The 12952-nt window shown below is 37.1% G+C and overlaps 2 protein-coding genes across 3 annotated transcripts in view; one reads left to right on the top strand and one right to left on the bottom strand.

Annotated features, from left to right (window-relative positions):
- Window positions 1–5119, top strand: part of LOC107726549 (structural maintenance of chromosomes protein 5-like) — a 22769-nt gene extending 17650 nt beyond the window's left edge. Inside the window, exons 18-20 of the mRNA XM_016536177.1 lie at window positions 1550–1729; window positions 4594–4689; window positions 4772–5119. Coding sequence (XP_016391663.1) covers window positions 1550–1729; window positions 4594–4689; window positions 4772–4903 — 408 coding nt within the window. The 3' untranslated portion in view covers window positions 4904–5119. The remainder of the gene's footprint in view (window positions 1–1549; window positions 1730–4593; window positions 4690–4771) is intronic.
- Window positions 5120–6195: 1076 nt separating this feature from the next.
- Window positions 6196–12952, bottom strand: part of LOC107726558 (AN1-type zinc finger protein 5-like) — a 10551-nt gene continuing 3794 nt past the window's right edge. The window contains exons 2-5 of one of the 2 annotated variants that reach the window (XM_016536187.1): window positions 9673–9850; window positions 9347–9565; window positions 7693–7821; window positions 6196–7602 (exon numbers count right to left, since the gene is read on the bottom strand). In XM_016536187.1, the coding sequence (XP_016391673.1) occupies window positions 7454–7602; window positions 7693–7821; window positions 9347–9565; window positions 9673–9829 (654 nt within the window). In that variant the 5' untranslated portion in view covers window positions 9830–9850 and the 3' untranslated portion in view covers window positions 6196–7453. The remainder of the gene's footprint in view (window positions 7603–7692; window positions 7822–9346; window positions 9566–9672; window positions 9851–12952) is intronic. The other variant, XM_016536188.1, reaches the window with a different exon arrangement.

Below are 12952 nucleotides of genomic sequence, written 5' to 3'. Positions count from 1 at the left end.
ACAGTTATTTTAAATCAAATGAAAATTAAACCCTTTTATTTTTTGGCAAACAAACTGAGGTTTACTGTTGAAATTTATACATGGAGGCAGGGGCGCGGGAAGATGTTTTCGGTTGGGGGTGCTGTGTGTGTCCGTGTTGGGTGAAAGGGGAGGGGGGCTGTGCTCCACAAAGCACTACAACCGCGTCGATATGAACACTCGTTTAAACAAATTAATTATTAAATGCTAAAACGGAATAAATTTAAATGAACAAACTTGCCATTGCATTTGCAAGTTGCAACCATGTGAAAACAGGGGGTGCTGCAGCCCCCTCAGCACCCCTACTTCCCGCGTCCCTGCATGGAGGAAAAATTTAAAACAGTATTCCTTTAAAACATTTTTTAATAGGCTAATAATCGTATTTTTTTTTTCTACAATTAAGTGATTAATCTGGTTGTAATATTTATTTTTATAATTTAATTGTTTTATTTAAATTTGATAGAAAATGGAATATTTAAAGATGTACATTATACTGTACAAAAGTAATACAAGAGCAATATATTCATGTTACATGTTAAACCGTACTTTTATTTTGACAGGTTGCCATGAAGTTTCTGTGTGTATATAGTATGATGATGCTAGTTCTCTCAAATGAAATGGACTCTCACAGCAGCTCTAGAGATTAAGTTTTTGTGTTCATGTCGTCATATAGTGAGACGCAGAGGCCAGAAATCACCGCGAGCGTCACGCGTGCTTCAGTATTTGTGTAGTAAACAAAACCGCGTTTCCGCCATTCATACATACAGAGGCAAGCGGAACATGCAGGATTCATATTTAAACTGTCTTTTTACATTTTAATATTCAGACACTAGTTCATATCGCGATTCGAATTAAGTGGCAGACCTACTTTTGATTTATTCGTCCAAAATTGACGTGGCATTCAGCGATATAGAGTAAATTACGTTTTTATGAATGGACTCCGCGATCCCGTCCACGTTTTCGCAAAAACCATATGGCCCTAGAAATGTAACCACACTTCAGAACATTTTGACTTGCCCTGTGTGTTGTTTGAACGAGTTGCAGGGGTGACCTCATGTCACAGGGTCTCTCTTTCTCTCTCTGTAACATATGCACCCAGATGCATTCTCAGGTACCGAAATTTGGCACCGATTGATTTATCGTGAATCGGTACTCGGTAGTACCGACGCAATTCGGTCGGTACCCTTAAAAGTACCGAGTTCGGGACCCAACCCTAGACATGAAACTCTCATACACTCTCACAACATCATGTGAGGCTGCCCCGGTCTCTCCTACACAATAGCGGATCAGTATTAGTTCATATGAGACGGTTGATTTGCTGCTGTTTTCATCCAGTGGACAGTGAAGGGGATTGTTTTAGTTGCTGTATTTTGTACTGCAGTTATTAGGATTGTAAGACAATTATTGCTGAATTTCGGTTCGTTTTATTGGTGTAAAAGCCATCCTCTCATCTAAAGTATTGCAAAATAACATCTGCGAACACAATTTGAAGCCCCATAAGTCAGATTCGTGTTGTGTAAATGTGTTTCAGGAGGAGTATGATAAGTACGGCATCCGCATCCAGGTGAAGTTTCGCAGCAGCACGGAGCTGCACGAGCTGACGCCTCACCATCAGAGCGGAGGAGAGCGCAGCGTGTCCACCATGCTGTACCTCATGGCCCTGCAGGAGCTCAACCGCTGCCCCTTCAGAGTGGTGGACGAGATCAACCAGGTGAACACACTGGACACATTCAGACTAAATTGTTCTTTCTTACAGGTGCTTCCATTTCTAGCTTGTAGTAGAGCACATAATGATGTACATGTGCACCAGACTTTTACAGTAGGAAATTTACAAAATATCTTCATGGAACATGATTCTTAATATCCTAATGATTTTTGGCTTAAAAGAAAAATCAATCATTTTGACCCATACAATGTATTTTTGGCTATTGCTACAAATATACCCCAGCAACTTAAGACTGCTTTTGTGCTCCAGGGTCACAATTGGTCAATGAATCACGTCTCAGTGTTGATATTTGTTCACTAAAACTAAAACAATTACAAAAATGGTTACTTGTTACTGGAAAAAAAAAATCTAATTTTACTTTAGCTAGTATTTCTCATTTTGATTTTCGTTTATGTTCTAAAACTGTCAGAGTGGGACAAGGTGGGTCGCACAAGTCACTTTGCTGCAGCTAAATGTGTGTTTCAATGACACACAGTTCAGTCTAGGGCTGCACCATATACCAACATTAATTACAAATTGCGATATTATTATTATTGCGATGTCGTTATTAAAAGGCTCGATCGGTCCGCATTATTAATGAGAAGAAACTGGCTCACTTCACTGCGCTGTATTGTGCCTGAGATTGCATACACTGGAAAATTCAAATGTTACGAAAACTCTTTCAGATATGTTCATTCATTTCTATCGTCTGTTTGAATTTGCCGCTGTATCTTTCCGAGAGATATAAAGAGTTTGTGGTTTTCGTTCCTTCATATTTGGCTACCTTACCAGTAAGGAAACGGTCTGTAAAAAGCACTTCACATGTACAGGGTGAGCGGTTAATTGTAACACTACCTGATTGAAACGTTTCCACACACTAGCATAACAAAATTGACCAATTTTCCGATTATTCCCTCGCCATATCGTCACTATATAGAGATAAAATTGTGCCAAAGTTCAAAAATCTTTTGAAGATATCGCTGAACATTTATTTAACAATTGCAAAAGTACATTTCTGGCTGAAGTAAATTTGTCGTCTCGGTTTTTAGTGTTTATTTAAAATGAGACGTCGGTTTATTATTTCACAATTATTTTAATCTCCAAACTGTTTCATATAGTTCTGCTTCGCTTCTTATGCGCTGAACTCCGCGATGAGTTTAACAACACAGCGAGTTTCAAGTTTTATGGACATCATTAACGTCTGTGAAGAAATTAAAACGTAAATATTAGTAACAAAATTTTACAGTTGTACTCAGTGTTGGGGGTAACGCATTACAAGTAACGTGAGTGTTGAAATTTTTTCTTCTGAATTCTACTGTACGGACATAAATGTACTTTCCCTTCAGCCTGAGGCTTATTCTTTTCACTTTTGGTGTGAAAAGGCTTTTATATTTGCCAAAAATATAACTTTTTTTATTTTAAAATCAAACAAGCAAGCCCTGTCCAGATTTAAAAAGCAGCATAACGCATTACTTTCCGTAAAAAGTAACTAAGTAACGTAATTAGTTACTTTTTTATGGAGTAATGCAATATTGTAATGCATTACTTTTAAAAGTAACTTTCCCCAACACTGGTTGTACTATAAAATAAGTTATTTTTCTTAAGTACTTAATTTCTGCCATATTAAACTTTTAACTAAGATTAAGCTTACAGTAATCTCAATTGTTTTTTGATTACAAATATTTGGGTGGTTCTTGAAATAGATTATACTCGTCTAGGGGGGTCATGGAAAATAAAGATGTATAAACTTTACAGACACAAAAAAACTAATTAAAATAACAACAAAATTACTAAATCGGAACAGAAATGAAAAAGAGAACAAAATATAAAAATAAAAGCTAATTCAAACTATTCGTAAGAACTGTAGGAGTACCTCAGTGATAATAAAATAACACTAAAAAAGGTCTCAATCTGTCCAGTTGTTATTGATAACACAAAAACTAAAAATACCAAAATTAAAAAGTACATAAATTGAAACACTTTTTAATTTAAATGTCTATTGAAATAAACTAGAATTACTTAAAACTGTTTTAAAAACAAATGAAAACTGAATAGACAAACACAAAAACAAAATAACAAAAACTGAACATATCAATATAATTCAAAATATGAACAAATACTACCTTAATGAATCCGTGTATCATTCGATCATTCGTTTTTTTCCACCCATGAACGAAAAACAAAAATTTAAGCTGAATTCTCGTTTTTCGTTTTTTGGAAAAAAACAAAAAAACGAAAAAGGACCGTTTTCTCATTTTTCTACTTTCAATATTAAATCAAAAAACGAATGATCGAATGATACACGAATTTTAATGCTATCTAAATATCGTCTCAGTTAATGGGTCAACTAATGTGGGGTTTTTAATGGATGATGATTATGCTAATGTATGTAATGTCACACATTTATATTGAAAAAATATATAATATTTAAAAAAAAAAATATCTGTTTGGGGGAAATAAATGAACTTCAATTATAGTTTTAATGATGTAAAAAGAATGTATTCTGTTATTTTTTCTGTAATTCTATATAAGTATTTTGCACAAATAAAGAAATAAAATACTAATAAATATTTTTACAAATAAACCGATATTTCTTGTGCATGTCAACAGAACAGCAGAAATGAATATTGTGACATGCATACAGTCACACAGCATTCATAAATCACATGCAACATGAATGATTTTATTTAATAGCTGGACTTGCGGAGTTAAATCATTAACTATGTATATATATGTTATGAAAACCGTTTTCAGTAGATAATGCTTTACGGTGTCTTGAATTTTCAGAACTGCAAAATTGCTTCTTGGTATGAAATAATTAGTCATGCATGAAGAACTTGTTTGCTGAGGTGAAGTGTTGTGTTGTTCAGGGCATGGATCCTGTCAATGAGAGACGAGTGTTTGACATCGTAGTGCGCACAGCGTGTGGTGTGAACACGTCTCAGTATTTCTTCATCACACCTAAGGTAGGTTTGCTGAATTACATTGTGTGTGTGATGTGTTCGCTGGTATGAGAGTGTCATTGAGTGTGTGTGTGTGTGTGTGTAGCTCCTACAGAACCTGCAGTACGCGGAGCAGATGACCATCCTCTGTGTGCACAACGGACCCTACATGCTGCCGCCGAACAAATGGAGCGAGAAAGCCTTCATCAGATGCGCCACACGCAGACAAATCTCCTGAAGAAACTCAACTACATGTTGAGCTCGAGTTCTTGTTGGATCACCAGTTCAGATGAGGTTAAGTGCCTTCATGTCATAAATGCATAAAAAATGTTTCCAGTTCTGATTAAACATTTTGTGTAATGAGTTAATAAATGCAACTTTTTCAGTCAGTGTTAATTCTCACTAAAGGAAACATCACTATTATTATTATTAGGGTCAGAAATGCAGTATGAAAACTGTTTTTACGCAGTAATATTACATTTTATTAATAGTAATATTTTAAAAAAAAATTAAATTGAAAATATAAGCTGACATTTACACGATTCATGCAATTCATAACTGAATGTGACGAGACAAGAAGCATTTTTCCATTTTGGGTTTTCAACACAGTTGTACAAATAAGACTGAATGTGAGGCTACTTTAAAATATAAATATTATATTTTTGTTGCCATCACTCCACTTGCTTGTTTGGCTATTAGTTTGTGTGATAATAATGAGGATTTTTCAGTGAGCCTTTATGCAGGTTACATGAACTGTCTTGACTTTGAGTGAAACATTGAATCATTGACTCAACTGATTTGTTCAAAAACAGATTCATTTAGGAAGGAAACAGACAGTGCTAGTATTACATTTATGTAAACGTCAGTAGAGTGCTGTCTTGAAAGCATTGTAATTAGTAGGCTCTGTGACGAGTCAAGACTTTCCTTGAGTTAAGGAAATGATTAATTAAACTCTAGTAAGAGTTAATTAATCGAAGCTTGTATAATGCGGCCCGCTGGTGGCCAAAAAATGTATAGCGCCTACCAAACTATCATACAGCCTCCGGTTTCCCATCCGGCCCTGAAACATTTTAAATTCATTGTACTGATTAAATCGTTCTGGTGTATTGGCGGGAAAATGAAAATTCCTTATCTCTTGTAAACTTGCCACAATCCTACTATTACTAAAAAAAAGACGAGTGTTGACGTCATTTCTGAATTAAAGCAGTCACGTAGTTCTCATGATCGTATCGGGTTGCCAAATCCCCACCGGTTTGGGCTACTTTTGTTGCCACAGGTTAATTTTTTACCAAATGATATTTGTATTGAAATACATAATCTGACAAAATATTTCTTCCTGACCATTTAGCAATTTCATCTTTTGTATTATAATTTCGGTAGTTTTGAAAGGGAAACATATCTGGCAACCCTGTGACACACTGCTAATTCACCCGTTTTTAAATTAGTTTAGTCTTCACATTATTTTGCAGAAATAAATCTTATCCACAGAACGGACATCTTTATAACACCATGACAACAGCACAGTACACATTTTAATGATATCTCTGTACATAATTTTATTTACATGATACAATTTCGCAGTAATGGTGGGTAACAAGATTATATGCGCAATATATAAAATAAATAAAGCTAGTTTGTACAAACTTGCATAACTAAAAATCTAATCGGAACAGACGGTTAGTTTTACTGTGTAAACTCAAAGCTCTAAAATAAAACCGCGCTGTGCAGCCAGACCTAAAAAAAAAAACGGACTGAGCCTCAAATGAACACGATGGCGACTAACTCACTTACTCACAACACTTGAGCAGGCGCAACGGGCTGATTACATGACACTAAACAATACCATTATGTCTTACCAGCATTTAACACTCAATACCCACTAAAAACATCAATCACACGTGAGAAAGGTGAATTAGAGAGCAAAAAGACACAGGAAAAGGAAAAAAAAAAATTAGAAATGGACTTCTAATATGCAGTCAACTGTAAAATACTCATTTCACTAACCATGCAAAACACCCGCTTTAAACCCAACAAGCCCATAAATCAAATTGGTGTCACATTACAATGAAATTTAAAAAAAAAAATGCATTTACTTAAATGGGGAAGAATTAATAAATGGTTTTGTGTTGTTGCCACGTCCAACCTCATCTGAACTTGACAGGGTATCATGGATGCAGTCACTCAAAATTGATCATGGAGCATTCTGGTCTGGCTGCATTAAACCATCCCAATTGGATTACATATTTTTCACAAAGTCTGTCAATGGTTTAAAAATCATTTTTAACACAGTCGAATGACAGGGAAACCCCAGCATCACTCCAACAGCCACTGGCTGATGCTCGAGCAGAAAGATGGCTGATAAATGTCGTAAAGGCTGACTCGAGAACGGCAGGGCCAAACGTTCGAGAAGAGCGTCCATCTGCTACATGAGCCAGCCATGCACTGCTGCTCTGACAGCGCTCGGGTCAGAGTCCGACCGGGAGACACATCACAGAGTAAACGAACAACAGCACGTCTTCCACTCAGAAACCGACACGTTAGGCAAATGTCTCTGGCTTCACACCTTTTATAGGCATTCTTTTTTTCCCCATTTGTTTTAACTTGAAGCTCATATACCAACAACAGAAAGCAAAAGAAAGATGGAAACAAAGTGATCACTCATGCATTGGCTTAGAAACAAGATTCTTTCCCATACTGTAATTAAAAAAACTAGTCTTTCAGATCACAGGTCAAAGTGCGAGTCCTTATAGCTGATCTCTCGCAAAGTGGAGGTGTGACGGCGAGAGCTTTATATTCTCTGAATCTTATCGGCCACCACCACCGGGTTCTCTTTGCGGATCTTGGCCGCAGCCTCCGCCTTGTAGTCGTAGGGGCAGTTGTGCTTGTCCGAGTAGCGATGGAGTCCACAGAAGAGATTCCCACAACGGCAGTCGAACCCTGACAAACCAGACATCAGCACATCAGAACGTGTGTACAGAGAGACTGCATCTGAGCTGTGGTGTGTGTGAACGTGCTGGCTGTGCCCACCTGTCAAGCCGACCTTCTTGCGGCACATGAAGCATCTGTTCTTCTTGGGTTTGGAGGCGTCGGGTGTTTTGGTCTCTTCAGCTTCAGCTGTGCTCAGAGGAGCGGTGGACGCTGTCGGCTGAGTGACAACTGGAAAAACAGTCACACGAATTAACAGCTCACAAACAACTACAAGCTAAGATCACGGGAAGAGTTTCATTGATACATTGAAGCAAACAGAGTGAATTACTTTGCTACTACATGTCATGTTTCATTCCTAGTCATTTTACACAATCTGCAGAACTTTTAAACACTTACATTTCAAACAGTGTTTTATCATATATAGTGACCGTATGTGCTTTTTCTGGGACATGTCCGGGCTGGGATTTCCAAACGGTCGGTGGACGCTGTCGGCTGAGTGACAACTGGAAAAACAGTCACACGAATTAACAGCTCACAAACAACATGTCCGGGCTGGGATTTCCAAACGGCCTAAAATGTCCCAGTTTTGGCTTTGTTTTCCTATTGACAGTCCTCAGACATTATGTGTGCGTGTATGTGCATTACTCTTATTCTCTGTAGATCCACCTTCTCGCACACTATTGTGAAATGCCTGCATGCTGTCGGTCAAACTTCTTTTCACTCTTTACCTTCAGCAAACATGAAACCAATTGAAAAACAATCCAAAACCCAGACATTTCAGGTAAATTACAAACCCCGTCCAGAACATGTCCTTAAAAAAAAAGGGGATGCATGGTCATACTATATTAATATCTTAGAAATAATAATAATAATAGCAACTGTCAGGACTCAGGCAGGGGCGCAATGATCAAATGCATCACTGATCTGACTGAAGTGAAAAATAAATAATTTTTAATGAAGTATATTCTTGAAAAAAAAAAAAAAAAAAAAAGTCATATATATAAAATCAAATTAATTTGCTAAAATGACGGAGCATTGAAAATTGCATACTATAATTTCTGCAGTATGTACAGCACAGTGTATAGTACGCAAACATTTTGTATACTAAATAATTGGATTACTTAAGTGTTTCCCAAAAAGTGTAGCTGATGTGCAATGTGAAAAAAAAACAAGTTTGCATCCAAGAGAACACTTAGCAATGTACCCCACAATGCAATGCAGTCTTCTTGAACTTTCATTTTCGTCTTTAACATACGAGTATCAAGTGTTAAAAGATTTTGTAAACATAAAATGTCATGTATGAATTCTCATTTAAGAGAACTACACAGCACACGCTGAATTAGCACACTCATAATGACCTCAACAGTAGTAGTTATTTGTTTTTATTGCCATAAAATAAGGCTATTAGCTGCAATAACACAAGAGTTACAGAAACACAAAATAAAAACCAAGCACACTGAAAAATACAGCAGTTACAATTTTACAAGTTTTTATTTTTTTATTAATACATGATAAAATTTCACCAGAAAAGATTGTTTAACTATACAAGTCCCCGAGTATGCAGTATTAATGTATGCTCAATGCATGTATGCATATGCATCTAAACATATGTGCGTGTGCGCACATGTAAACGGTTTTAAAATGTGCTCTATTCAAACAAGTTCACTTCCTTGCTTGCAGTAAAGTCAGCACTCAATTCTGAACAGTCTTGACTCTTGAGACACTTCCTCAAGTCGGAAACAGAAATACCAACCTGGTTCAGGAAGTTCTACTTTAGGCGAGACCACCTCGTCTTCACAGGAAATGCTCATCTCCGTCATCTGTTGTGTAACGGGAAGGGCAGCGGCGGCGGTGGAGCCGCTAGGTGACTCAGCACTAGCGCTAGCAGACGAGGAGTTGTTTAGTGTAGCTTCGATGATCTGGATGGCTGAGGATTCAGAGGTAGGACTACTGGTGACACTGCTGGAAGCTGCTGGAACAGACCAAACCCCCTTCAGTTAATGAGACGCTTGAGGAACAATCAATCTCACCAATGCGGCCGACGGCCCGTGAAGATGTTCAAAGAGCGGAAACACGTACCCATTGTGCTAATAGGACTGACTCCCCCGTTGTTCTGTCGTGTTAAATGCTCTTTGTAACAGACCGAGCACATGCCACTGGTCCGAGGGTTGCCGTAGAAACCACAGCCGGTGGCACAGAGCATGGGCACGGGGCTTTGATTGGTCTCCTGGGCCATCTCTCCAAAAATGAGCGATTCCTGTTGAGAACAAAACACGGGAGTCGTCAGCATAACGTGAAGCGTGAATCAAAGACGGGCTTCATTAAGAGGATTTACAGCGATAAAGGTGGAGAATGGAGAATCCGACGTCTGAACGCTTTTCTTGGCATCGGGTTGGCATGAGCCTCATCCTGGCACAGAATCGTCTGATTCAAGTCCATTCCTGCAAACTCACGCCACGGTCATGTGATTGTTTTACAACCAGACTGAGCTGGATGCATGTAGGTCAACCTGTGAGACTTCCTGGACCCTGCGGTTTGTTTCACGGTTAACCAGTAAAAGCCGTCATTAACACATTATATAGAGAGGCTACGTCAGACGAGACAGGAGAACAGTAACGTCAGTACTAAGATCATGACATAAAAACACTCTGCACCCATTAGCAAAAACAGAGTAGAGTCGCAGCACCAAAAGTTGTCTACAAGCTGTAAACAAGACCATTATCTGCCAAGCACACATTCTTCTGAATGACTCCAATCTAAGATCATAGGCGTGTCTGATAGTTCTGTCGTAATACATATAAACTCAAATGTTAGGGTAACACTTTAGTATAGGGAGCAATTCTCACTATTAACTAGTTGCTTATTAGCATGCCTATTATTAACATATTGCCTGTTTATTAGTACTTAGAAAGCACATATTCTGCATCCCCAATTTTACCCAATACATAAACTACCTTACTAATTATTAGGGCTGGGTTTTGACAATTTTCACGATTCGATTCTCATTCACAAGATTGCGATTCGATTACCGATTCGATTCAATTAGAACAGTCAAATTTATAATTTGAATGTTATATGGTGCATATATTTAGCAAAATGCCCCTCTCTACGGTTTATTCTTCCATCTCACTAATGAGTTTATGGTCACCGAATATGTTTTTCTGAGGTAAATGTGACATTACGTGACATTGTTTACAAGCCGTTATATTGACGTCTTTGCGCGGCTGAACACTGATTGAGCGCTTGCATGAGACAGGATACAGACTGTAAAGTTGTACTCGTTCTTTTAACTTGCCTTCGGATGTTTAGTCATGATTATTTTGTGCTGAAACTGGTATTAATGTGGAGGAGATGATCAATTCACGTGCGCCTCGCACTGCCGCATCTGTTAAACTGGAGGCACTACAGCGATCTGTCACTCCACAAACAGCGCCAAAACGGCATTTATTGTTTGAATACTGCAATACAATGGACAGAATTTGAAATCGGAGACCGTTCCATATTAAAAGTACCAACGCACAATGCTTATTGCGATATATTGGATGGGAGGTGCCCTTCAGTGTTCCGTCCATTAACTGAAAACAGGCTACACTAATCGATTCTTGGGATTTAAGAATTTATATCGTTCCGTAAAAATGAGAATCGATTAATATAGAGATATTGATATTTTTTACCCAGCCCTACTAATTATTAATAAACAGCAAATTAGGAATTTGAGGCAAAAGTCGTAGTTAATTAATTGGACTTTAAAATAAAGTGTTGACTAATGTTAATTTAAAGTTGTGCATCTTTATTTTGAATGTTTTTAAATTATTTAACCGAACGCAAATAAGACTTATTAGGGGTTGACAATCACTGTCTTAGGTTAAAATGTTTAACATTTGTGTGCATTCTTGGTAACACATTTTCTGAATTTCTGTGTTTAATACTGCTGTGAAATAAAGCTTCAAATTAAGTTTTCCATCTCCGCTATTGTTTGGTTTTTAATTTGTCCAACTGCTTTTGTTTATTTCGTAATCATTACCGACTGTTTACGTCAACAATATGAAATCTCCACGCTGCTGTTGTAATTCCATCCACTAACATTTGACAGTCGACATACAGCATGACTTCCCCAAAATATTGTGTCATGCACTGTACTATTTTAAACTATTTTCCTAATGCCTTCAAAATTATGCTGAGGAAAATTTCACAGTAGAGTGTTTGATGTGGACCAAACTATCCCAAACCATGTGAACCTCTTTATATAATAAAACCAGATAAGAATGCAAGATTCACAAAGTCTATTTCTAAAATTAATTTCTGCTGCGTGTCAAATGAATTAAACAAGCGATTACAAAGTATTGAAAAACTCAAACGAAATAAAAATTAAACAAACTTGATATTAATTAGGATTAGGCTACAAGACAATATATATTGTAGCTACAACAAAAAGTATCAATCAATAACTATTCTGACAAATTTCTATCACAGTACACTACGTGGATGTAATGTTATTTATATGTTAGAGTGACAAAGAAATAAACCCCATACAGTGACGAGTAGCATTTTATTTTTTACTTTTATTCAATTTCAGTTTTATACGTTTATATTAGTGTAGGGCTGTGCAAAAAAATCAAATGCGATTTTAATGCACATCTCGTCAGTAAAGCCGGTTCTGTGATTAGTAGTAAATCTCCATCACGTGCTTTCAGATGGAGCGGCATTTACTACACAGAGCCGTAGTTCACGGACAAGCTACACAAAAATCGTGTTCATAATTGGCAATGAATCGCCTGCGATTTTGCGTAGCTTGTCAGCGAACTACGGCTCGGTGTATTAAATGCCGCTCCATCTGAAAGCACGTGATGGAGGTTTACTACTAATCACAGAACCGGCTTTACTGACGAGATGTGCATGACAATCGCATTCGATTTTTTGCACAGCCCTATATTAATGCTGTCAAATGATTAATCGCATCCAAAATAAAAGTTTTTGTTTACATAATGCGTGTGTGTGTGTGTATGTATGTATATATAAAAATACAAACACATACATGTATATATTTAAGAAAAATTAAACATAAAATATTAGAATATAAATATATAAAATGTACATACATGTATATATTTTCAAAATATATACAGTGTGTGTTTGTATTTATATTTACATAATATATGCATGTAGGCCTGTCGCAATAATCAATATATCGACTTATCGCGCAATACATGTACATGACCTCAATTTTTGGGGACGCAATACATCACCCATTATATTTACTTAATTTTATGTCACTATGTTTTGTACATTCCACTTGCGCCTATGTCTTTTGCAGCTTCTCGTACATAACGTGGTGTAGTCATGAGGTGCTAGTTCAAAT

The sequence above is a fragment of the Sinocyclocheilus rhinocerous genome, unplaced genomic scaffold, assembly GCF_001515625.1.
Source record: "Sinocyclocheilus rhinocerous isolate Xijiao unplaced genomic scaffold, SAMN03320098_v1.1 scaffold726, whole genome shotgun sequence".
Classification (NCBI taxonomy): Eukaryota; Metazoa; Chordata; class Actinopteri; order Cypriniformes; family Cyprinidae; genus Sinocyclocheilus; species Sinocyclocheilus rhinocerous.
This window is presented reverse-complemented; position numbering and strand designations above follow the sequence as displayed.